Source organism: Canis lupus, chromosome 33 (assembly GCF_003254725.2).
Source record: "Canis lupus dingo isolate Sandy chromosome 33, ASM325472v2, whole genome shotgun sequence".
Lineage (NCBI taxonomy): Eukaryota > Metazoa > Chordata > Mammalia > Carnivora > Canidae > Canis > Canis lupus.
Genome location: NC_064275.1, coordinates 28,215,026 through 28,236,386, shown reverse-complemented (window position 1 = coordinate 28,236,386; position 21,361 = coordinate 28,215,026). Strand labels below are relative to the sequence as shown.

The window sequence follows — 21,361 nt, the reverse complement described above, 5'->3', positions numbered from 1 at the left end:
TCTCTGGAAAGTTCTTTGGAATGGAAGGGAGCCATCAGCAAGCCACCTGTACTTCTGCGGAGCAGATTGCATATTTTGATCAAAGTGGCCCACAATTCCGTTTTTGAGGTTCTTGACAATTAGATCAGTGTCTGCCTTCCTTTGCATCAGAATAAGTGTTCCCAGCCTGGAGTCCTGGCTCTCCGAGGGGTCCACTGGGGTAGTACCTAAGCTTGAGAGCTGGTCTCCAAAGCCTAATGAGGCTAACCATAATAATGGGGCCTGTTCGCTTTTGGATGGAATTAAATTGAATCAGTGGGGTAGCGTTGAGTATCTCCTCTGACTAGCAGTTCCCTTATTTCTTAAATGCAGTTCCGTTAATGGTCTTTCAAAGCCTCAGGTTTCCATGGCCATGAGGTGGGGAATAGTAAAGATCCCTTGGTGGTGACAAGGCCAGGAATTCTTGCTCTCAGCTAGTGTTGGTCCCACCGGGTCTGCAGAGCCCTGGCCTCCCCAAGGGTGACCTGGGGGCTGGGCTCCTGGAACCGCCTTACTTTTATTCCTTTTTATGTGTGGGTTTTAATCTATAATAGCATTTGAACAAAAGGGTTACGTGGCCAAAGTAAAGCAAAACAAAAACCTGTGCCTTATCACGGTGGCCTATCCCCATATAACCTCTAAGGTGGAATTCCAGAGCAGAAGTTTTTTCCTTCCTCTCTAAAAAGGCAAAGAATGTCTAGAGGCTTTCTCCCATCTTCCTTTCAGCGAGACCAATGCTTTCCATTGTGCTTGGCGAAGGACTTCACGGCTTCTTTGCTTGGCTCTAGGAAAAGCAGAGCCCGTGAAGAGAGAATGTCAGTTGTGTTTACCTGGGGTGCCTGGGCCGGCCTTGGGCTCAGGTCATGATCCCAGGGTCCCTGCTCAGTCGGGAGCCTGCTTCTCCCTCTCCCTCTGCCCCTTCCCTTCTGCTCGTGTACACACACACACACTCTCTCTCTCTCTCTGAAATAAATAAATAAAATCTGGGATCCCTGGGTGGCGCAGCGGTTTGGCGCCTGCCTTTGGCCCAGGGCGCGATCCTGGAGACCCGGGATCGAATCCCACATCAGGCTCCGGTGCATGGAGCCTGCTTCTCCCTCTGCCTGTGTCTCTGCTTCTCTCTCTCTCTCTCTCTCTCTCTCTCTCCTGCTTCTCCCTCTGCCTGTGTCTCTGCTTCTCTCTCTCTCTCTCTCTCTCTCTCTGTGACTATCATAAATAAATTTAAAATAAATAAATAAATAAATAAATAAATAAATAAATAAATAAATAAAATCTTTAGGGACGCCTGGCTGGCTCATGGTTGAGTGTCTGCCTTTGGCTCAGGGCATGATCCCGGGGTCCTGGGATCGAATTCCCACATCGGGCCACCTGCATGGAGCCTGCTTCTCCCTCTGCCTGTGTCTCTGCCTCTCTCTGTGTCTCTCATGAATAAATAAACAGACTCCTTAAAAAATATGTATGTCTAGGGGATCCCTGGATGGCTCAGCGGTTTAGCTCCTGCCTTTGGCCCAGGGCGCAATCCTGGAGTCCCAGGATCGAGTCCTGCGTCGGGCTCCCTGCATGGAGCCTGCTTCTCCCTCTGCCTGTGTCTCTGCCTCTCTCTCTGTCTATCATGAATAAATAAAAAATAAAATCTAAAAATATATATATATGTAGCTATGTTAGGTCCACATTACCTAGATTTATCCAACATAATAAGCATTATTTGTGTCTAGATATCTCTGTGATTTTCTTAAACCCTCAAGGAGTCTTAAAGTCTATTTTCTTGCATTTTAGCTACTAGGAGCACAGAGGAGCTCAACGACTCCACTGTTCTCCCGAGTGCTTTGGTGAGTTGGACAGAGAGTGTGCGTGTTGCTGCCACGTTCCCCAGCGGTGTCCCCGGGAGGCTCCAGTCTGTAAGCGTCAGTCTGCAACCTCTGAATGAGACAGAGAGTTTCCCCAAGGACTCGGAAATTGCCACGACTTCACTATCAAACCATTCCTCATCCTTGGAGGCAGAGTTTCAAGGAACCAAGGAGGTCACCAGGAAGCCAGGGGCTGGAGAATCCATTGAGCCATCGACAGAGAATGGATTTGGCCCCATATCTTCAGGGGTCTCAGTGAGATTTTGGCAGAATGATTCCCCAAGTAAGTATTTAATCTTTACTCCATCTATTATGGACATTTAAAAACCCCATTTGGATTGTCTTAAAAGATGGCTTTAAGACCATTCACAATCTCAAAGAAAAAAAAAGATGTGTCCTTAGCTAGCGCCGTCTCCTTTATTTGGTACGCCACATTGTCGCATTTTGATTTTCATCTTATGAGAACATTGGGAAGTTCGTCAGATGGGCATCATGCCTCCTGCTTTTTTATAGATAAGAAACAAAGGTTCAGAGGGTTGAAGGAGTGAGGGCACGGTCATGTGCTTGTCCACAGCAGAGTGGAGGGCTCGGCCTCGGAGCGGGCAGGTTGCCTCTGACCCCCCGGCAGGACTGTCCTCAGGGCGAGAGACGGCCTGCTCTTTCAGACTGGCTGGCGTTGGTTTCTGTACAGAGCATTCTTCCAAATACAGTGTGCAGATATAAATATATTCCTCCAGATTCATGCTTTCAGTATATGCCCTTGAGTTTATTTTTTGTTTGCTACACTTGAAAACTAGAATAACCTTTACTAATAATGGAATTATCTGAGAAGACTGCTTCTGACCCAGCGCTATGTGTAGGCACGTCGCATTTGTTGGGCAAAAATTCTCTTTCCCCTTGACCACTTTTGGGGAAAGACAATAAAACAGCCAAGCCTATAAATTACTCTGCGACTTTGCACTTTGTCTTCAGGGGCTCCCTTCATGGGGTACCTGGGTGGCTCAGTCGGTTAAGCGTCTGCCTTTGGAAGTCCCCAGATTGAGCCCTGTACCCGGCTCCCGGCTCAATGGGGTACCTGCTTCTCCATCTCCCTCTGCCCCCCCCATGCTCTCTCACTCTCGTTCACTCTCTCAAATAAATACATTTTTAAAAATAAATAAATAAATGAAATATAAAAGCTCCCTTCTTGGGGTACCTGGGTGGCTCAGTAGTTGAGCATCTGCCTTTGGCTCAGGGCGTGATCCTGGAGATCCGGGATCGAGTCCCCCGTCGGGCTCCCTGCAGGGAGCCTGCTTCTCCCTCTGCCTGGGTCTCTGCCTCTCTCTCTCTCTCTCTCTCTCTTTCTCTCTCTCTCTGTGTATCTCTATGAATAAATAAAGTATTTTTTTAAAAAAGGTCCTTGCAAAGGGAACCTTTGCTTAGAGAGGACCCCCGTCCCGGTTGTGGGGGCCTCTCTCTCTTTCCCGTCCGGGTCACCACCTTTGTTTCCCTGACCCTCGCAGCCTCGGGAGGGGACCAGCCGGCCAGCAGCTCGGAGGCGGGGAGCGGAAGGCCCGCGGCCCGCACCGAGGCCGTGTCTCAGTCGGACCCGTTGGGCAGAAGCGGAGACAGCGCGGCGCGCCGGGCCTTGACCAGCAGCCACACCGCCGAGGCCGTGAGCGGCGGCTCCACTTCCCAGCCCGCCGCCCCCCTCTCCTCCTCCGGCCCCCGCTCTAGGGGAGGCGACCCGGCGCTGGGCACCAGGAGCCACGCTGGGCCGGCCCCCGGGTCTTTGTCGTCCTCCTCCTCAGAGAGCCTGGCTGCCTCGGCGCCGCGTGACGAGCGCTCCAGTGAGTGTCCCGCGCAGACGTGCAGGGCTGGGGCGGGGGGACACGGGGCCCAGGGAGGCCAGGCCGTGTGGGCAGGGCCGCTCCGGAGGCCCCGCGGTGGCCGGGGTCGTCTCCCCGGAGCCGCTCTCGCCGCCGGCGCCTCCACGCAGCTCAGGGACCCCGTCGTGTCCTTGCCTTCCCTGCAGCCCTCCCCACGCCCCCGGTCCTCCCAATCACACAGCTCTGGAAGGTGAAAATACCACCTCCCCACGGGTGCCCTTCTGTGTCTTCGGCTCAGCCTACTGTACCCAGAGCTCATCCCGGCTGTGGCCTGTATCCCTACTTCCTCCCTTCGCATGGCTGAGTACTACTCCGTTGTGCGCACCTGCCACGTTTAGTTTATCCTTTTCTTTTTATTTTTTTAAATATTTACTTATTTGTTCATGAGACACACAGAGAGAGGCAGAGACACAGTCAGAGGGAGAAGCAGGCTCCGTGCGGGGAGCCCAACGCTGGACTCGATCCCGGGACTCCGGGGTCACGCCCTGGGCTGAAGGCGGCGCTAACCGCTGAGCCACCCGGGCTGCCCTAGTTTACCCTTCTATCAGTTATTGCACGTGTGGGGTTTTCCCACTGTTTGTCGATCATGAATAATGCTATTGCGATGTGACTGTGGAAGAGCGTATGTTTGTCATGAAACAGCACCACGTGCATGGCTGGAGAATATTATGCTTTCTCATGTGTGTGCGTGGAAAGTGCATCATCTGTCTCCTAAACACAAGGATTCGTTTTCCTCCCCCGCGATGTGGGGACTCAGAGTGTTTTCCTTCTCAGATGGGGAGCTTAGGTGCCGTGGCCTTTCCCGTGTGCATCTCCTTAGCACAAGCGCCCTTCAGTCCGTGGTGCGAGCTCCCTTGGTTTGTGCGGGAAATGTGAGCTCAGTGTGAGCGGCTCTTAGGGCTCAGATATAAAGAGCCAGATAAGGAATAGCCCCATTCTCCAAACCGACTCATTGTCAGTTAACCTAATGCTTTCTCTTTGCTCTGAATACTCGAAGTGGCCTCGTTGTGGCCTCGTTGTGGCCTCGTTGTGGCATGCGGCCTGTCCGAGTTCTTGGCCTGTTCCTTTTTCTGGGTTTGGAGGCAGCTCCTCTGTTTCAGGCCACGATTCTCCACTTTTTCTTAACTCTGTAAGCCTGATGGGGTCGTTTGCCTAAATGCTATTTAAGAGTCTTATAATCTCCCCACCCCAGGGCTCGTCCCCTGTGCCCGGGGAAATCGTGCTCAGACACGCTCAGCCCTTAAGCCTCTCCTGGTGGACTTCCCAAGCCCTTCAGCCTGGTCAGGTCACATCTCTCCCTGCTTCCCAGCTGTCTCAGGGCTGCCCCGGGTCACTGTGTATCCCCGTCCCCACACTCATTCCTGTCAGTTAATGCAAACCTATCATGAAGTGAACTTCCCTAACATGCAGCTTTACCTCTCTTTTACATCAGGGTGTGTCCATGGGATATGGAGAGCTAGTCTGGGGGTGCCTAGCTGGTTCAATCGGTAGAGCACGCGACTCTTGATCTTGGGGTCATGAGTTCAGGCCCCATGTTGGGTGTAGAGGTTATATAAATAAGTAAACTTAAAAAAAGAAAAAAGCTAGTCTGATATGAGAACAGGAATAAGAACCAGGGAAAGAGCTTTTTTTCTTAGGACACCTAAATGGTTCAGTGGTTAAGCTCTGCTTTCAGCCCAGGGTGTGACCCCAGGGTCCCAGGATCGAGTCCCACATCGGGCTCCCTGCACGGAGCCTGCTTCTCCTTCTGCCTGTGTCTCTGCCTCGCTCTCTGTGTCTCTCATGAATAAATAAATCTTTTTTTAAACCAAAAAAAAAAAGAACTTTTTTTCTCATAGAACCAGATTACGAAGTATTTAGGCCAAGAAGAGTTGGACCTCATTTCCATAATTTCTGAGAAGAAGAGTTTATTTGATAATCTAATCTAAGATTCTTTGAGCTCATAGCATAAAACATACACCCAAGAAAGGAGGAAAAGGATATTTATTCATGCGTCACTTGTCCCTATTCCATTCCCACCGAGAAAATAAACAAATACATTAAGGAAACAAAAATCCGGGCACATGGGTGTCTTGGTCAGTTAAGTGTCCAACTCTTGGTTTTGGCTCAGGTCATGATCTTAGGGCCGTGAGATTAAGCACCGGGCGGGGCTCCAGGCTCAGCAGAGAATCTGCTGGAGATTCTCTCTCCCTCTTCATCCCTTTTGCTCCTCCCCCACCACCCCTTGCTTGTACATGTACACTTGTGTGTACTTTCTCCCTCTCTCTCTCAAATAAATAAAATCTAAAAAAAAATATTTTTTAAATCACTTTTTTAAAGATTTTATTTATTCACAAGAGACAGAGAGGCAGAGACACAGGCAGAGGGAGAAGCAGGCTCCTAAAATCTTTTTTAAGGGACGCCTGGATGGCTCAGCGGTTAAGCATCTGCCTTCGGTTCAGCGCGTGATCCTGGGGTCCCAGGATCGAGTCCCACGTCGGGCTCCCTGCACGGAGCCTGCTTCTCCCTCTGCCTGTGTCTCTGCCTCTCTCTCTCTGTGTGTCTCACATGAATAAATAAATAAAATCTTTAAAAATAAATAAATAAAATAAAATCTTTTTTAAAAATTAAAAAAAAAGAAACAAAAATAACACAGAGCAGAAAATAAGCCCATCTTTACCCTCCAACCACTGTGCATTTCTCACTAAGGCATTAAGAGAAAAAAACCGAACACTCTAAAGGAATGATAAGCCCACGTCAGTTCGGGTATTACTGGCCCTATTAGGAGGGAAAAGCCTTCGGAGTGATGGGGTCTCCCTCCTGGGCCTCATCAGAAAGTCGAAAGCCCGGGTGGGGTGGTTAGTCTTTTGCTGAGTGTTCGCTCCGCGCCTCCACCACCGATTCCCCTGCCATAAAGTCCATTATTGTGTATCACCGAGCAGAAATACAGTATTGATCCCGTTCACTGACGTGGTAAACATTCCCATAAATCGAGGTCGGCTGAACGGATGTGGTGCCCTGCGGGGCCTCCTGGGGTTGGGTCGTGACCCGTGTTTGCAGGGAACGAGGCATGGTGGTTTCCCACCGGAGTCTCCCGTGCGGCCTGGGACAGCGCAGGGCAGCGACGTCAGGGCAGGGAGCCAGGCCCTCCCGGGAGCCCGCCCGGTGCCCTCCCACCCACTCCCCCACTGTCCCGTTCAATCCCCTCGTAGCCACCGAGGACGGTGCAGAGCCCGGAGGCAGTTCGGACGTGGAGCAGAGGACGGCGCAGGCCCACCCCCCGCACACGGCTGCCACCTTCACCCGGAACGGGGAGCGCACGCTGCGGTCTCTCGCCAACGCCAGCACGACTTCTGGGGACGTGGGGCGCTCTGCCGTCGTGCCCGGGGAGACCGACGGCGCCACCCCGCAAGGGGACGTGCCCGTGACTGGTGACGCCCGCCTGGTCTCGGGTTCACGGGCGGCCTCGCCAGCCCCGGGAGGTGAGAGGCTCCCTCAGCTCCCCCCCCCCCGGTGTACCCACTGCCTGGAAGGACTGAGATGGCTGTCACCCCAGAAAGTACCTCATAAGCTCCGTCTGAAGGGAACGTGCCAGGTTCTCCTACCCGCCCTACCCCCCCACACCCCCCCACACCCACACGCACGCGCTCGCTAAGCCATGTCTGCCAGGATGCTTGGAATAAAGGAGACCAGCCAGTTGTGGCCAAAGTCAATCTCCTGGGAAAGAAATATCTCATTATCATTATACAGAATGGAAAATTGGGAGGGTTTTCCTTTTTCCATTTAGACATAACAATTGTTCTAGTGGGGTCTTAAGAGCTTTTCAGATACCAATTTGCTTTTATCAAAAAGGGCATGTGGAAGGAATTTGGACCTGTTCCCCATCCTTCTGCCCCGGCCCCCCTCCTCTTATTATTACCATGTCCCCCACCGCCCGCCGCCTTCCCACAGCGGCGCGTCCACAGGGCTCGCCATCCAAAACCACCTCTCCAAAGAGGGCGTCTCGTACGTGTCTGGGAGATTTCTTGTTTCTGACCTTGGTCTTTCCATTTGCAGTCACCGGAGTCAGCGACAGTGGAGTGAGCGGCACGGACACTGAACAGAGGACTTCCGGTGACCACACAGACCACACCTATGTCTCATCCACTTTCACCAAAGGAGAACGGGTGTTGCTTTCCATTATAGACAACAGCTCATCGGCGGACTTACCGGAGAGTTCCACCTCTGCTGCTAGGATCTCCAACTCTTCACACTCAGACCATTCCTCCTCTTCTCAGGCTCAGACTGAAAGAAGTAACGTGTCATCCTATGAAAGGGAGCGTGCTCAGCCCTCCACGGAGTCGCTGGCTCTGAGAACAGCCAACGTCCCATCCTCCACACCCACCGTTAACATGCCAAACACTTTGGTTCTTCTGGACACTGAGGCCAGATCGATGGATGATGACTCTTCTTCTTCTTCTGTTTCTTCTTCTTCAGTTTCTTCTTCTTCTTCAGTTTCTTCTTCTTCTTCTTCTTCTTCTTCTTCTTCTTCTTCTTCTTCTGTTTCTTCTTCAGTTTCTTCTTCTTCTTCTTCTTCTTCTTCTTCTTCTTCTTCTTCTGTTCCTTCTTCTTCTTCTGTTTCTTCTTCTGTTCTTCTTCTTCTTCTTCTTCTTCTTCTTCTTCTTCTTCTTCTTCTGGACCCCTTTCGCCCCTGGCCTCAGTGTCCCAGGCCCATCAATTGTTGTCATCAGTCTTACCATCAATCGGGGCCTCCACCCTTCCACTGCAGTCCACTCCCGAGGCGCCCACACCTATGTCTTCCTCGCCACCACCCTTACCAATATCCCTGACAGCGTCTACCCCTGTGTCACCGTCTGCCTCCCAAACAACCCTCCCACCTTCACCTTCTACCCTGGTCCTCCCCAGAACAAGAGACACTCCTGTGACTTCGGTTCAGATGGAGACAGTGGCATTATCTGTGGCAATGCTCCCCAGTACTCAAACGGCAGATCCTAAGAACCAGAGTAACCCATACCATGACAAAGTCATTACAGAGTCAAAGCCACCAAGCCTGGCATCTCTGCCCACAGAGGCCACCGGAGCTGTAACAACGAGGTCTACTTCAGGGCTCCCTATGCCCTCGACCTTAACAGAGTCCTCCACTCTGCAAACCCTTGCAGCCACGAGCACCAGCATCACCCCGACATCTCCAGCATTGACAACCACCGTTCTTGAGACCTCTCGTCCCTTCAGCCCTGCGTCAACCACAGCAGCTCTGATGGCTCACCCCACAACAGTACAGACCACGGCTGAAAAACAGCCCTTGACAACCAGCCCTGAAATTCTGGCACCACGGAGCTCAACAGAAAGTGCCGTCACCACAGAAAGGAGCCAGATCCATGTCGATGGTACCAGCCCGTTGACCCCCCTGACCAGCACACCCACATCACTGAAAGGATTGACCCCAGGGCCTGGTATGACCGAAGAGTACAGCCCGGCTTCACATTTCCTCAGAACATCTCCCCAAACCACAGGCGTTTCCACGCTCGAAGTACTGCCTCCTGAATCTACCACCTTTGCTGCTCAGAGCAGCACGCAGCCACCAAAAGCATTGTCATCTCCAGCCTCAGGTAAAAGACAGTCGCACACGCACACTGTGAGCTGCACAGGCTTGGGATTTATGTGAGTGTGTGGCAGGGGCTGCTGTTTGCAATAGGTCAGTGTCTGTGTTGTCGCCTCCTAAGATAATAGCACGTGGACCTCATGTTCTCGCCCGAGTCACGTAACGCTTCCTAAGGAAAGAGGGGAGGATGCCATTGGCTGTGTGCAGTGTCTGTAGATAGTGCCTTTGTAGCTTGTCATGCCCCAAGTTGCAAGAGCCTTCGAAGATGCCTTGAAGTCTTCCGAGGCTGGAGCAGGGCTGCGTTGTAGGATCGGATGGTGGAAAAGATGCCGCGGAGAAGCTTCAGGCGGCCTTTCTGAGACACGGAGGGAGTGCACCCCCTTCCCAGGTCAGAGCCTTGAGCTTCTCAGTCGCTGGGAAGGCTTCTCTGGATCCGAGGGAAGCCCAGGATCCTTGGTCTTCCCGAGAACGTGTTGCCAGTTGACAGATGCAGGTAAAGGGACATGTTCCGTAAGAGGACGATGAACTAACACAGGGAGGCCCGAACTTCTCACCTTGCCCTTGAGCTTATCTTTCTGTTTGTGGCAAAGTGGCTGGTACGAGGAGACTAAAGCCACTCGCGTGCCTCTTCATCATTTAAGGAAAGGTGGAAGGGATTAGAGTGATCCAGCTTCCCATGTCATCTTCAGAATGTACGTTTGGCTCGTCGGGACCCAGGAAAGGAAAACTGCTGTTGGTACAGGGGTGCTGTGGAGACTGACACTGTAAGGAAGGAGGAAAGGAGAGAAAGGCTTTGTCGTGACTAGAGCAGGGGCTCAGTTGGGGCCCGAGTTCCGGCCAGTCAGCCACGGTCGGCCAGAGGGCTGGAGGGCCATGACCCCCGTGCCATCAGCCCCCCACACCCCGCATTGCCTCCTTTGTGCTGGCGACCTGAGCACCCCTGGGAGATGTAAGGTGGATTCTTCTGCAGGGAGATTGGGAGCCCTGCTTCGGGACTCACAGGGCTTCGTTTCTAGCCAAATATATTCCAATACCAGATGGAGTGTACGTCACAAATCCCCCCTTCAAGCCGATTATGGTCATTATAGTGGTAACTGTAGGGGAGAATTAGTAGCATCATTACTGGCTGGTAATATGGGTTTTATGACAGTATCTACGGCACAGTGTTTGGTTATGTAGGTGCTGTGCTCCTCTGGGTAGTTTCAGGTATATTCAAAGTAGCCTTGCGGACTAGGGACACCATCTTTAGGGTTAGCTCATTTGACTTCGGGGTTATTTTTTTGGTGTTACAAACTCTTGACTTCTGCCTTCTTTTTCTCTTTCTACCGAGCAGATTTTTCTGCTTGGAAGTGATGTGGTCATCTTGTGGGTTTCAGCAGTTATTGCATAGCTGGAGCATGACAAGGCTGGTTGTTGACACCAAAACAGAGAGTTATGGTCTCTGCCCAGAATGCTGGAAGTCCAAGGTGACGCTGAAGCCTGGGCACTGTTAGGGCCCAGATGAATCAGATAGGGCTCATCGTCACGTTATATTAAGAGAAGGCACTGGAGTACACAACTTTGATTGCTTTTCTGAACGATTGCACCAGATGTGAAGGCCCAGTTATATTTTGAGATTTTTTTTTGGGGGGGGAAGGGGGAGTCCTAGAGCAGAGAGGATGGGTAATCAGGGACCTCTGCCCCCGACGTGTGTTTTAAATTGGCATGGATTCAAGCAGAATTTTCTGAGCATGGGAGACAATGTAATCATCAGTCCTGAACCGAGCGACCTGTAAACAGCATTTGGATTTGAACTAGTTCTTGCATTCAGGGATCCAGTTGTCTTACGCATGTATACGCACATGAACTTGTACCAGGATCCAGTCCCACGGCATCTCTTCTGCACCCCCCGGGAACCCGTTCTATTTTAGTAGTGTGACCTTTCAGGGCAAGTAAACAGAAATAAGCAAAAATCAAATATTAGCCAGAAGAATTAAATATTTATCTAGAGCTGCTTTTACATTTCCTATGTGATTAACTGCCTTATTCCCGGAATGTGTTTTTAGTTAACAGCTGCGCCACTAACCCTTGTCTTCATGATGGGAAATGCATTGTGGACTCCACCAGCCATGGGTATCGATGCGAATGCTCACCTTCCTGGCAAGGGGATGACTGCAGTGTGGGTAAGAGCAAAAGTCATCTCCAGGGGTCTGTACCACACGATCTCATTGAGATAGGCAAAGACACTATTTCCCTTCAAAAGGTAGGAGAGTAAGATTTTGTTTAAGTTCATCCCCTGCTTCTTGGAGAATTAGCTAGCATGTGTTACGTGTTGTCTGCAAGAATAACGTCAGATGATGAAACTGACAAACCTCCACAATCTGGCTCCATTCTGGGGGCTCCCTACACCCCTGCCACCCTGGACCACCTACAGCTCCCGAAAGACCCCTACGCTTTCCTGCCTCTGGCCTTCGCTGTGCTGGTGCCTTAGGCTACACCCCCACTCCCCCCATCTGCTTGCTAAAGTCTTTCTAGTCTTAGTTCAGATGTTATTGGAAACGGTCCTCAATTCTCCCTTCCGTCAAAATCTTTTACTCTCTCTGTACTTCCAAGTCCTGATTCGTATTTACAGTCAGCTGTACACATGGCTGCCTCCACCCTCAGCAGACTGGCAGTCCCTCAAGGTCAAGGGTAGCATCCTCCTTATCCCTGGGACCCTACCGCACGTCGTGCCATTCGGCTCTTAGTTGGTGCTTACCATACTGGATAATGATTTTGCTGTCTGCTGCAGACCCAGTAGGGCCCTGTTTTCTCTCCTCTGCAGATGTGAATGAATGCCTCTTGAGCCCCTGCCCACCCCTGGCCACGTGCAATAATACTCAGGGATCCTTCACCTGCAAATGCCCAGTTGGGTACCAGCTGGAAAAAGGAATATGCAATTTGGGTAAGAGAATGAATCTGTCTTGGAATTTATTCTGTACTACAGTATATGTTTTAAAATAACATTTATCGTTTTCCTCCCTGAACAAAATTGGTATTTGTCCAAGGCATGAACTTAAAAAATACAGAAAGGGGTGAAATTGCTGCCTATTTTTCAATCACTCAGAGATATAGCACCTTATTTGCAGTCTTTCTTAGCGTGCATTATATTTTTGTATAGTCGAAACCATGGTATTTGTACAAACTTTATATCTTAAACATTGTTCCATGTTATTAAAAATATCATACAAACTTCCTAAGGACTGCACAGACATGTCATTATTTGTGCACAACACTATTTGCCTAACCATCCTACCTGCAGTTAGGAAAAAAATATGTGTCAAAAGGATATTCTAAGTACATCATAAAAAAACTTTTTAAGAGAGAATAAAACCCTGATTATCCTGCCACATGCACACATTCTTTTTATTTTTATTTATTTTTTATTTTTTTATTCATTCTTTTTATTTTTAAAAATGATCTTCACGGTCCTGTCCCTAGGCAGATACATTTTTACAGAGCTGCTGTTAGTAGGGCGCCTGGATGGCTCAGTGGTTGAGCGTCTGCCTTTGGCTAAAATCATGATCCTGGGGTCCCGGGATCGAGTCCTACATCGGGCTCCCTGCGGGGGAGCCTGCTTCTCCCTCTGCCTATGTCTCTGCCTCTCTCTGTGTGTATCTCATGAATAAATAAGTAAAACCTTAAAAAAAACAAAACAAAAAAAAAGCTGCTGTTAATTGTATACCAACCATATAATTGGTCCTATTTCATTCCCTAATTTGTCTTAAAGCTGGTTGATTTTAGATATAATCTCCGGCTTACAGGTTAAAAAGCAAACGCAAATGAAAGCTAAGGTCCTGACAAGGGGCTAAGTGGCCAAGCTTGAACACCTGATTTTTGAGAGGCCACGTTCCAGCCCACAACTCCCATCACAAGATAATGTGTTCATCGTGAGAGCTTCCTTGCACACAGGGCATAACTCTGCTTTAGCGTGTGGAGTTCAATACATAACTTGTTGCAGAGATTAGAAGTGCAGAACATAGAGTGATCTCAGCTGGATAAGGAAACTGGCAGGTAAAGTGACTCATCTTTGAGTCATCCTAAACTGAACAGTGTGAGACTTAACACACAAAACGTGCTCAGTAAATTTTTTTTTTTTTTTGAGAGAACAAATGTCTGTGACCTTTGAAAAGTGTTATTTGCATGAATTCCTGTTGCCCACAGGCTGAGGGGAATCATCAGACTTTTTTAGGGAGGTTGTGTCAGATGACAAAACAACACGGTTGGATAATGAATTTGATGTCCTTTATTTAAGGGAGAACAGCCGTGGACTGGGGGAGTCGGGGGCCTCCCAAGCAGTAGAGCTCTGTCCCTGAGGGGTCTGGCAAGGATGAGAAGCGGCATCACTTCTGAAACGGCACGACTGGCCAGGGTTGCATATGTGACCTTGTTTAGAAAGATTAAAGACAAGGGAGTGAGTACAGAGCCCAGAGTGGACTTGGTATTGGGGGATTGGCTGACTGAATACACTACATTTCTGGTCACGGGAGCGTTTAGAGGACTCGGAGGTTCAGTTTGCCGACGTGGCACCCTGGGCAGGAGCAGCTCCATCTTGGGCCTAGAAATGTATTTCAAACACTTAGTACCTTACAAAAATAGTGGTAGAATTTTGGAAATTGTTTAAAATACAAGGATCAAGTCAAAGCATGATTTAAGGGGGAAAAAAGTCTAGGAAAATAGACATCTGTCTATATTCTAATAGTCTAAACTGTTAGACTGTCTAAACTCTAATAGTTTATTTGTTTGGGGTAACCTATTCCATTTAGCTACACCCTGGAAGAAATAGGCCAGGAGTCTATGGTTTAAGAATGGAGAAGCTGGGACGCCTGGGTGGCTCTGTTAGTTAAGCATCTGCCTTAGGCTCAGGTCAAGATCTTAGGGTCCTGGGATCAAACCCTGAGTCGTGCTCCTTAGGTTGGGCTCCTCAGGTCAGGCTCCCCAGGTCGGGCTCCCCACGTCGAGCTCCCCAGGTCGGCCTCCCCAGGCTGAGCTCCCAAGGCGGGCTCCCCAGGCTGGGCTCCCCAGGCTGGGCTCCCCAGGTCGGCCTCCCCAGGTCGGCCTCCCCAGGCTGGGCTCCCCAGGCCTGGCTCCCCAGGTTGGGCTCCCCAGGCCGGGCTCCCAAGGTTGGGCTCCCCAGGTCAGCCTCCCTAGGCCAGGCTCCCCAGGTCGGGCACCCCACTCAGCGGGGAGTTTGCTTTTCCTTTCCCTGTCACCCGCCACTCATGCTTTCACTCTCTGTCTCTCAAATAAATAAATAAAATCTTAAAAAAAAAAAAAAAAAAGAATGGAGAAGCTGGAATGATTTTGTTTTGAAGCACTGTTAAAAACGGCCTTGCCAGGAACCCCCCACTGCCCAGCTTCCAGCTCCAGAGCCACCACCTTCGGCACATGACTCCTGAGCCTCAATTTTCTCATCTGTAAAATCAGATTACCAGCTGCTCTGCTTCCCACTCAAGGTTATTGTGAAGATCAAATGAAATAAAGTCTCTGAGCAAGCTTTGAAAATGGTAGAGTTCTCCAGACGGGAGGTATCATTTAGTCCGCAACCTCTTGGACCAGAATTGAAAGCAACGAAAACATGAAGTACTCTGAATACAACGTAATAATTATGGATCTTAAAAAAAAAAAAATCATTTATATAAAAGAGAGAGAGAGAGAGAAACCAAGAAACGCACTCTTAATTATAGAGAACAAGCTTATGGTTACCAGAGGAGAGGGGGTGGAGGGATGGGTGACATAGCGGATAGGGATGGAGGAGGGCGCTGGTCCTGATGAGCATGAGTGATGCACACGATTGTTGAGTCACCGTAGGGTACACCTGAAACTAATACAACACTATCTTCATTACATTGGAGTTGAAGTTTAAAACTTCATAAAATAAAAAATAAATAATAATTTAAAAGTCATTTATAGAACCCATGCAAATCAACAGTTGAATGTGAAGTAGAAAATCGCCAGATGATGGAAGGTAAGCACGAGGACGTCAGTGTGCCAGGCAGGGTGTGGGGGCCCGGAGGACGCTGTGTGTGGCTGTCTTCTGGCTGCACTAAAAGCAGAGGCCACATGTACGTCATGACTCGGGAGGGGGTCTGTGCACTTAACATTTACAAGACATGTATTTCCATCCAGAGAGTCTGGGTATCAGCCCGGACCAGTTGGAAAGGGAAGATGAAGGAGCAGGGTGGTGTTTCTGGAAGCCTGTGTGCCAGAGTGTCCCCCAAGCTCCATGGATCAGGGGGAGAGCCGTTCTTTTGTGTTAACAATCATCTTTCCCTTTTCAAGTCATTTAGCTTCATTGTTCATAAACATCAGAGGAACATGCAAATTAGAGCATGCTGAAATGCTTTCATTTGGCCAAGAATGTTTTCAAAGAGCTCCCTGCTGCTCAGAAAGAGTCCTGAGCAGCTGGCTTCACTGAACTGTAGAACAAGCAAAAAGATGTTAAATAAGGATTAAGGGCTTTAGACAGTAAGTATAAGATGTTAAATGTGTTCCCTGGCTCATTTGTGGGCCTTTTTCTTAATTCAGGAGGCAAGCTTTCTGTGATAGAGCAGCTTCGTGGGTTTCTGGGTTTGGGGTCTTTTTTTTTCCCCCTGTCCAGAGGGAAAGATAAGAACTTAATATAAAAGGAAGATAAGAGGCAGATAGAAAGCAGGGTATACTAATTATTTGTCGCCTGCCCGTTTGTAAGATCCATCCCTCCTGCCTCCCAGGCCCAGGCAGCACAAATTGATATTAAGTACAAGTTTATTTTATGAGTGAAATGGGCCCTGAAAATGGGGCTGCTTTCTTTCAGGCCTGACCTCAGCAGTATCTTGAATATGGGGCATTTGCCTTGCATGGCTTGTGACTGTGGGGCCTGGTGGCCCCCAGAGTGGAGGATGTTTGGCACCTTCCTCCATAGCACCCCCGGTTGTCCTGAGTCAGTGAGCTGATTTCTGGAAGTCTCTTTCATCAGTGATAAAATGGGCATTTCCTCTGAGCGAGAGGGATGGGGGCTGGTGGGGTGACACTGACCAGAAGAGGAAACCAAAGCATACCCTTGAAGCTGAGGGCTTCACAGCATGGGCCAAGAGGACAAGAGTGTTCCTCTGTCGAGAGTTTTCTCAGGCCTGACCCCACATCCCCTCTCCTCCTCCTGGGGTTATGTCATTTAAGCCAACTGGTCTTTCTTCCTTGTCACAACTTTGTAGCATTGATTATGTAGGAGGTCACTAGAGAGGTGTCGGGGTGGCTCCTCACAGCAGCCCGTGCACACATGCAAAAGGCTCCTTGGAGTTTCTGACTCAAAGGTTGACTCGGCCCGAGCCTCCTGCTCAGCTCAACCGGGCGCCCATCTTCCTAGAGCAGAGCTAGAAGAGGGAGAGGGGTTCTCTCCCCTCAAGAAGGACATGCACCAAGATTGTCCTGCGAGGTGGAGGAAAGAGTGATACACCAGAGATTCACAAACACGCAACCATGCGTAGGTCAGCCCGTCGCGTGGTCTAATGGGTTATGTTTTCATTTTCAGTTAGAACCTTCGTGACAGAGTTCAAATTAAAGAAAACATTTCTCAATACCACCATGGAGAAACACGCAGACCTACATGAAGTTGAAAATGAGATCACCAAAACAGTAAGTTTCGTGAGAGGCATCTTCTTTCAAGTCCTTTGTTTTCTAGAACAGATTTCATTCAGAATTGGGAACCTCATGGAGATCAGCTATATCTCCTAAGATGTTCATTTCCATTATATTTGGAAGGGAAACGTCATGATAAAATTAAAAGCTGCTCAGAAATAGAAGGGAGGTGCTGAGAACCACTGGTGCCAATAGAAGCGTTTCTTCAATGTGCCCTCACATGCACCCTTTACCAGTGCCTTGGCATTTCTTTTCCATGTACAGACTGATAGTCACAGATGGTTAGATGGTATGTACCAATAAGAACTATTGGCAATGAGGAAAGATCCAGAAAATCCTACTATTCCATCTGCATTCGACATGCTGTGTGACTTTCTCTCTGTGTTTCCAAACTTGGGGAGAAGAATGCTTTTTTTTCCTTGGGGCAATGCCAAAGGCATAACAGTTCATCCTGATTTTCTAGGCTTGAGAATTCAGTGCATAGATTATCTAGGGGCCTTTGATTCCTCGTCTTTACTTGCTCTTTATGGGTAAGAGTATATTAGCCAAAACCTATAGGGTTTTATAGGACTGTAGAATTTATTTGTGCAAAATTTAGATTCCAGGGGGACCTGGGTGGCTCAGTGGTTGAGCATCTGTCTGCCTTTGACTCAGGTCGTGATCCCAGGGTCTGGGGATCAAGTCCCACATGAGGGTCCCCGAGGGGAGCCTGCTTCTCCCTCTGCCTATGTCTCTGCTGCTCTCTCTGTGTCTTTCATGAATAAATAAATCTTTTTTTTTAAATTAAATCTTTTAAGAAATAAAATAAAATTTAGATTTCAATTCCATTTCTATAAAAACTGAGCATCTACTCTATGACAGGCACTTTGCCAGATGCCTCACTCCTATAAAAGTGACACCTTTACAGCTAAAAGAGTGGGAGGCCTGAGTTCACACAGAGAGGTGCAAAGTTAGGGACTAGTCCACTAGACTATCCCCTTTGCTGACACCATTTGCAAGTTTGAAGATCCCCAAGACCACCCTCAGATTTGATAATTCATTGTAATGACTCAGACCTCACTGACAGCTCTTAAACTCACAGTTGTAGTTTATTACAGTGAAAAGGTCCAGGTTACAATCAGCCATAAGAAAGAGACATGGGGCGAAGTCAAGGAGGATTCCAAGTTTGATGCTTCCAGTTGTCTTTTCCCCATGTGTTGTATTGTATTAACTCCCCTTGGCAATGATGTATACAATATTCATGGAGTATTGCTAACCAATGAAGCTCCCCTGAACCTTGATGCCTAGAGCCAATATGTGGACATAGCCAACTGCTTGTATGGCTGGCCTCAGCCTCCAGTCCCTCTGGAGGTCAGGCTGATACCATATAACCCAAAGCCCCCACGTAAGTCACATTGTTAGATATTTGGAGTGGCCAGGCCTCCAGGTAGACAAAGGCAAGACATTCCAAAAGCTTGTTGATTACTTCCTGGAAGCCAAGGGCCAGACCTCTCTTTGTATGAGGTTAAATTCTTTCCTATACAGCAGGATATTATGTCTACTAATCCTATACCTGGTGTTCTTGTCACTCCAGCACAGCTGCCTCTTGGTTGTACTGGAGGTCAATATTTCCTTCTTGGGTAGTACAGGGGCTTAGAACCCTGTGCAGAGATGCAGTCCTTCCCAGTATACGGCGCTCAGTGACTAACCTGACTTGTTCATTTTCACCTAGTATGAATGTATAATTTATTGGTGATATGAAATCTCCAGTCCCAAGAAAAGTGAAGATTTAAGCAGTAACTAGAGAAGCCACTTAAGTGGCCTTCCCCAAGATGCCATTCTGTTCTGAAATATGCCTTTTCTCTTTTTCCCCTGGGAAAAAGAAGTTTAAAATCATTATACCAATAAATCATTGCCCGTCGGAATATAGAGCAATGTCCCACAAGGCGAAAAAGGGTTTGATAACATCCTATGTTTGAATCCATCTTATGAAGAGTAAAGTGTGCCTGACACACCGGCTTTGCAGACAGGCACGCTGCACAGGTCAAGGTACTGTGACCTTCCGAAGCCCCTACTGTTGGGGCAGCAGAAAAGCAGGCATGGAACTTTATGCCCTAGAGGGATTTTCTGCTCTCTCTGAGGGCACAAGGCAAACACAGGGAGAGTCATTCTTAATTTGCTCTCCAAAAAGGGGCTCTTGACCCGCGTAATGTGATTTCCCTTGGAGAGCCCTTTTGAAGAGGACCTATCTTTGAGTTAGGTCAACTCACTGTAGATTATGAGGGTCTGTGTCGGGCCTGCCAGACCTGGGGTAGCTGAAGCCTCTTTCAGTGAACCTTGTTCACTCTGCAAAGTCCAAATAAACAGTTGCCTCTGAGTTTTTTGAAACCCTGGGTCTTAGAAGAGATCTGTTCCTTTGAAGATGTTTTGCATCCAAGGGTGCTGTTCTGAACATCATTTCCTGCCAAGATTTTCCCCACTGATTTACTATCTGCCTCTCTCCCTTTGTACTCAGAGAACAACAGAACAAGAGCAGGGAGGCATTTAAGAAGGGAACAAAAAAAAAGGACACCACTCCTCTGTAAAGCTGCCTGCTGATAACTTGATGGCTGGAAAATGCCTATTTTATCCTGAAAATAGGAAATTGGTTCTAGGTCTAAGGCTTTTATCTAACTCACAGTTAACGACCTTCCTGTTCTTCCTTTCAGTTAAATATGTGTTTTTCAACGTTACCTGGTTACACCCGATCCACAGTTCATGCTTCTAGGTAAGCGACGGAATTACTTGTGAACCAGTCTACAACAAAGGGGAGGCCATCATAACGTAGGCGACAGCAACAAAACTGGGCCCTGTTTTGACCAAGCCACAGAGTGACCCGAGGCCAAGGTCCCTGGACCTCCATGCTCTCCCTTTCCCTTCCTGGAGAAAGGAGATGCATGTTCTTTCCACAAGCCCTGGGGCCCACATGTCATTTGAGGACAATTAAAAACCCACACACTTTGCCAATAGGGAGTCCAATGTGGTGGTCATGTCCCTGCAAACCACCTTCTCCTTGGCCTCCAACGTGACACTGTTTGACCTGGCCGACGGGATGCAGAAATGTGTCAACTCCTGTAGCTCCTCTGCCGAGGCCTGCCAACTCTTGGGATCTCAGAGGCGGATCTTTAAAGGTAAGAGAACAGCCTCCTGGGAAGACCCTGCCCATGTGGTTAGTTAGGTACAGACCTAGGACGGGAGTGTAAGGCACTCAGGGCTGGGATTCAACACGTTTGTCATAGAGCCCGTCTATGTTTGAAATGGGTGTTAAGTGGGGGGGGGGGGGCATTTGGGGGTCGAGCATCCAACTCTTGATCTCAGTTCAGGTCTTGATCTCAGAGCCATGAGTTCAAGCCTCATGTAAGGGCTTCACACTGGGCATTTGAGCCAAGAAAGAAAAGGAAGGAAAGAAGGGAGGAGGGAGGGAGGGAGGGAGGGAGGGAGGGAGGGAGGGAGGGAGAAAGAAAAAGAAAAGAAAAGAAAAGAAAATAAAAGAAAAAAGAAAAGAAGGGCAGCCCAGGTGGCTCAGCGGTTTAGCACTTGCCTTCGGCCCAGGGCCTGATCCTGGGGACCCAGGATGGAGTCCCGCGTCGGGCTCCCTGCATGGAGCCTGCTTCTCCCTCTGCCTGTGTCTCCGCCTCTCTCCGTGTCTCTCATGAACAAATAAAATTAAGAAAAAAAAAAAGAAGTGGGCTCTGGTCAGCAAATTGTGCTACACAGTTAGGACTAGCGAAGGATGCAGAATCTGTGAGCCTCCCCATCTGGTACCCAGACACCGATGGAAGTTGCAAGGAGCAGGTTTGGTGCTGTAACTGCTGGAAGATCCAGGACATACCCAGTGGCTCAGGGCTTTCTGAGTGCTGATCCAGAGGGCTCTCCTCATGGACCTATGCACAGCAGAGCCTGGGAGCTGGGGGTTAACCATGTACCCTGAGATAAACACTATAGCTTTAGCCCATTTTAAGGCTAGTTGTTCATTTTGGGGGGAAAAAAGCTGCTGAGCTTTCTGGACCTGAAGTTGCTATCATTTAGCATCGCTGGGGAATTAACTGAAAACTATATGCTCCATTATACTGTGCTCTAAACTTTGAGGCAAGAACTTTTTGATTTTACTTTCTCTTGCCAATGATTCAAAGGTCCCAATTTTTCCTCCCTGGTGGGTAGGAAGGGGACCTTTCAATTCACTGAACACCTAGAGATCCTTTGCGATCAACATTGCACCAGGTTAGCTTTACGTCCCTAGTAAATGCATTTTCATGTCTTGTATATCAAACAGCCACATATATGGATTTGTAAGATCCTGCTTATTACAGTAGCGGTGGTCACTCCCTGACGCCATTCTCTCTGCTGCTTGGATGTGGCCTACGGGAAAGCCCCTAGCTTCTTTGCCGAGGTCC

At 48.9% G+C, this 21,361-nt stretch overlaps 1 protein-coding gene across 1 annotated transcript in view; it reads left to right on the top strand.

Moving 5' to 3' along the window:
- The window catches only part of HEG1 (heart development protein with EGF like domains 1), an 89,676-nt gene that overhangs the window by 36,019 nt on the left and 32,296 nt on the right, over nt 1-21,361 (top strand). The window contains exons 4-13 of the mRNA XM_049105405.1: nt 1,795-2,148; nt 3,368-3,694; nt 6,925-7,194; nt 7,769-8,153; nt 8,345-9,321; nt 11,360-11,476; nt 12,118-12,237; nt 16,843-16,946; nt 19,637-19,695; nt 19,938-20,098. Of these exons, the coding sequence (XP_048961362.1) occupies nt 1,795-2,148; nt 3,368-3,694; nt 6,925-7,194; nt 7,769-8,153; nt 8,345-9,321; nt 11,360-11,476; nt 12,118-12,237; nt 16,843-16,946; nt 19,637-19,695; nt 19,938-20,098 (2,874 nt within the window). The remainder of the gene's footprint in view (nt 1-1,794; nt 2,149-3,367; nt 3,695-6,924; nt 7,195-7,768; nt 8,154-8,344; nt 9,322-11,359; nt 11,477-12,117; nt 12,238-16,842; nt 16,947-19,636; nt 19,696-19,937; nt 20,099-21,361) is intronic.